Raw genomic sequence first — 4471 nt, 5'->3', positions numbered from 1 at the left:
GCTAACAAATTTTCCACCACACTTAGAGGAATGTAAATAAGAAGCTTGAAACTTGGAACAATATTCACATGTGCACGCCACTCTAGTTTTTGCTAAACTTGTCCTGGCCCAAATGGCCAGCATATGTCTTCAAATATAGGATGTATTAACAACGAACTACCTAAAATTAGAATGTGGATGCATCACAATTTTTTCTTACCATTAAGCGGATACTGGTATGTACTTGCATGTGTTTATACGAAATAATTATCAATAGAAATCATATGGACAATGGCAAAGTATGAAGACACCAAATGGCCATGACATATATGTTGTGTGAAAACGTCTATAAATCTACTGACATGTATTTTGTTTAAGTATTCACGAAAATTATAAGAATGCAGCAATTTTATCATTTACCATTGGAACTTGAGCAAACCAAATACCATATGGAAATAAAAGGTTAGAATAGAGAACCATCAACTTTAGCCACTACGTACATACACAACCAATCTGCTAAATCTAGGAGCACAACTCCGAAGAAACAAGATGACAATGGCAAGACTTAACAAATGGAACTTTCTTGTGATTATCACATCCTTGAGAGTTCACTACCAAATCGAGAACACACTGCTATAACTTCAACTCTTGCTATGGTTCCTAGCTACTATAGTCAGGATAGATTGTACGAGACACTCTAAGACCTTTTACAAGGGATGTAGGAACTGTATATGACTTGTTAGATTGAAGACATGTATGGTTGTGGATCCCCAAATATCTAGAACCTAACATAGTGAGTTGATGGATCCAAGAGTAGAGTTAGATGTTCTTTGACTCGTGGTAGAGGGTTAGATGTGTACTAAGGTGTGGTTGCGGGAAACACTACACATGGTAGTAATGAAATAGTTTTTATTAAATTGTTTTATACATACCGATATGAAGGTATTTTCAAAATTATACTAAAATCCATGGACTCACATGCATTTTATTCATTTAACTCACTTTGCAAAATCTTAGATATAGTATAAGAATATACATAGAATGATAAAGTAATATATATACTACGACATGCTAGTATATAAGATATGATGGTAACTACCACCCGGTGGTAGTAAATAAGATATGATATGGGGGGCGCGTTTGTTATTTCCTTTTTAGAGTGGGAAAGCGCGTTTGTTTGTTGGAAGCACAAGAAAGTCATGTTTTACTTCCCTTCTTCGTTCTGTTTTTTCGCTGCCTTGATTAGGAATCTTTTATTGGTGCCAGCTTAGAATATATGTAGAGAGGAATAGTTTAGGGGACCTCATGATATGCACATCCCCTAGTATTATTTGATTAAGAAAACAAAAGTATGTTCACATGAATCACAATTGGATATATAATCTCTGATTAAATTTAAAGGGAAACCGAAGGCTCGAAAAAGCTACCAGGAGAAACTAGAATCACCTAGCTCCTTAATCCAAACAACTCATTTCTCGACAAAAACTGCTACAAGGTCCCACAATAAGGAAAGGTGATGATGTGCTTCACTTCGAGAAGAGCAGTGGCACTGTGGCAGCCTCCCATGAGGGTGCAAGAACAGTTACAATACTCCCTCTATTTCTTTTCTTTTTACACCGTTGTCTAAAGTTGAACTCTTCAAAGTTGGATCAAATTTATATTAATAACATTTGCAATACAAAATTAATATAATCAAATCCATCATGGAATATATGTTCCTTCCTATATGTTCAGATCATATTTATTTGATGTTGTAAATCCTGATATTTTTTATTTTAAATTTGGAAGAACTTTACGAATTTAACTTTAGAGAAATCTAATATGCATAGTAAAAAAGAAAAGGAGGAAGTATATGGTGTAGTCAATGATAAGAGCCAGAAAACCTAGTGAGACAAGGAAAAATTCGTCATTGAATTAACAAAAAAAACAAAAAGGTGCTATAAACTTGGGAAAATGGAACCCACCACCCAAACAAGTTCCAATAAATGTGTCTAAAACATAGGGAAACAAAATATAAACTGACAATAATGTGTGAGTACATGAGTGAAAACATGTGCAGAGCATGATTCCGCCGTCCCAAATATAAGTCGTATTAGTTGTCTTTAAGTCAATCATAAAAGTTCGGCAAAAAAAGAGGAATACCAGCATTTACAATACCAAATAAATACACCACAAAAACAGGTGCATCTACTGATATTGATTGGGTATTGTAGGTGTTCATGTAAGTTCAAATTAAGACAAAACTAATATATATGACTCGTATTTTGGAAGGAGGGAATACAGGATGATTACATCGAGCACACATTGGTACAAAAACTAATAATTTTATGATCGTGTACATGCATTAGGTACAGATCACAACAACAGACTCAACTGTAAACAAGGCAAAGTGACTGAAGCAGATTTCAGGATTTTCACACCACCAGTGGCCGTTACTGTAACAATCTGCTCATTGGAGTTTGGTTGTTTATTATCATTCTGCTAACATGTGAATATCAGGCAGTAACATATTCACACAAGACATTGTTGGGCATGCTGTCATTGATTGATTTTTCCCGGTAAAATCAGTACAAATTTTGCTCCGCGCCAAGATCACAGGAAAGGTTTTTCATACACTGCGTCAACCCCTTCGATTGAGTTTACATCATGCTGCTAAAACTATCTTCAGCTGAATTTTCAAATGTCTAAGAAGAAAGAGTGGTCTGGTACCATGACCAGTAGTTTATCCGCAGGGGATCACATTTCTGCAGGACTGAGCAGACAACTACTGCAATATCAGCATGTCCCGTTTCAGGATCAGAGTTCTCCATTGCTTCGATGGTTCCTTTAAGATCATTTGAAGGCTGCAAACCCATGCGAAGAAGATCAAGCAGGAAGCTCAAAGCAAATACGCATGTCCAATCCTTATTCAGGACTTTGTGGCAAGCATCAGAAATGCGATTATCAGCCACCAGCAAATTGTTATCATCCTTATATAAACCTCTGAGGTATCTCCAGGGGCTTTCATTCTGAGGGTTCACCATAATGGCCTCAACTGTGTAATCTACTTCTGAGTCGCGCATTGCCGCAAGGCCCCTAAGAATTGGTGATCGTGTTACCACAAGGTATCTCCGTTGCAACAACAAAAAAACATACTTCAGTATAATTATGAATATTTGGCCTTAATTCCTCATCAGTAGAAAAAGGCACTCGCACGGAAGAAGTTGGTTACGAGGTAAAACCAAGATCAATAAAAAGTTAATAAATCAAGGACAAGAATGGAGATTGCAATACTGTTTTGATGAAATTAATGCACGATGATCCATGAAACTCTACCCGATGGTGAAGAATCTGAAGTGAAATGGCATATCGAAAACACACAAGAAAGCATCCAAAGAAGGACAAGCAAATGACCTGATTCCAAGCTGAGTTATGGAAGACATCTTCCTCAAGAAGCTGGTTGCAGTACTGCAGTTCACTCTCCCATCCACCCAATGCTTGAAGAACCCACTGCATCAATTATAGCAAATCAATTACATTATTATACCCAATATTCTCCTGGTACTAAAATTGCTTAGTACAACAGCCAAGCGAGAAGTAACAAGCTTAAAGGATACAAACATCCAACTTGTACTGAACATCAAAAGGAGATACTGCATACCTGCCTATGGGACCAAGCATGGTAGTTTTTAGCATCCATAGCAAGTATCTTCCTTGTAAAGTCATGTTCACTATTTGCAGCATCTGGTCCTATTTTCTCATTAAGCCATCTCTTGTGATGCCTGAGGGGAAAATATACCTGGAGGGTTAGTTGGAATTTCACCACAGAGAAGGAAAAGAGTCAGTTTGAATTATGAAAGGATAAAAATATAAGCAAGTGGTAACTCATGCAGAACTCCACAACCGCCAAATTGGAGATTAGTTTCTTGTCAAACGCTATGGCTGCCGCTATAGCTGCTGGGAGAGGCCGTCGCGAAATCGTTTCTCCCGCGATTTTAATCTATGATTACAATTAATAATTCACATACTTATATTTTTTCGGATAGTTAACATACTCATATGGTCATCATTGTTAAGGTGGTTTGTCTATAGTGCTCCTGGTCGGCCATTTCACCACTAATATAGTAATATGGTTATACTTTATTAAATAAACAATAGGAAATTTTCTGGCCCACCTTAGAGAGCTCCCACAGGCAGTGGGAATAACATATTTGGATAGATATAACAAATATTGGTGTACTTCACTGTTAACGAGAAAGGATGCAAAACCTCGGAAGTTCATTTCAGAGCTTGGGCTGTATTGAGCTTGTTTGTCTTTTTATTTGAAAAGATCAAAATTCACAATTTGGACTTCCAATTTTTTCTAAAAATAACTCCACATGTTTATATCGATATATTCTACATGTATGCAAAGTTTAATGGTGATATATGTTAACATGTGAACTACCAAAAAACAAATTCATAACTTCGATAGCTATGAATAGTACATACATTGTTCTTTATTGAAAATTCA

At 36.5% G+C, this 4471-nt stretch overlaps 1 protein-coding gene across 1 annotated transcript; it reads right to left on the bottom strand.

The window, feature by feature from the left end:
- Nucleotides 1-2502: 2502 nt before the first annotated feature.
- LOC123176585 (protein farnesyltransferase/geranylgeranyltransferase type-1 subunit alpha-like) lies at nt 2503-3757 on the bottom strand (the record flags this gene model as incomplete). Its single annotated transcript, XM_044590714.1, has 3 exons — nt 2503-3113; nt 3373-3468; nt 3620-3757. Coding segments are annotated over 3 exons (684 nt in total), but the record flags the coding sequence as incomplete, so codon positions are not given.
- Nucleotides 3758-4471: the final 714 nt, after the last annotated feature.

The sequence above is a fragment of the Triticum aestivum genome, unplaced genomic scaffold (assembly GCF_018294505.1).
Source record: "Triticum aestivum cultivar Chinese Spring unplaced genomic scaffold, IWGSC CS RefSeq v2.1 scaffold17811, whole genome shotgun sequence".
NCBI lineage: Eukaryota > Viridiplantae > Streptophyta > Magnoliopsida > Poales > Poaceae > Triticum > Triticum aestivum.
Note: the sequence above shows the minus strand (reverse complement) of the source record. Positions and strands in the feature narration are given on the sequence as shown.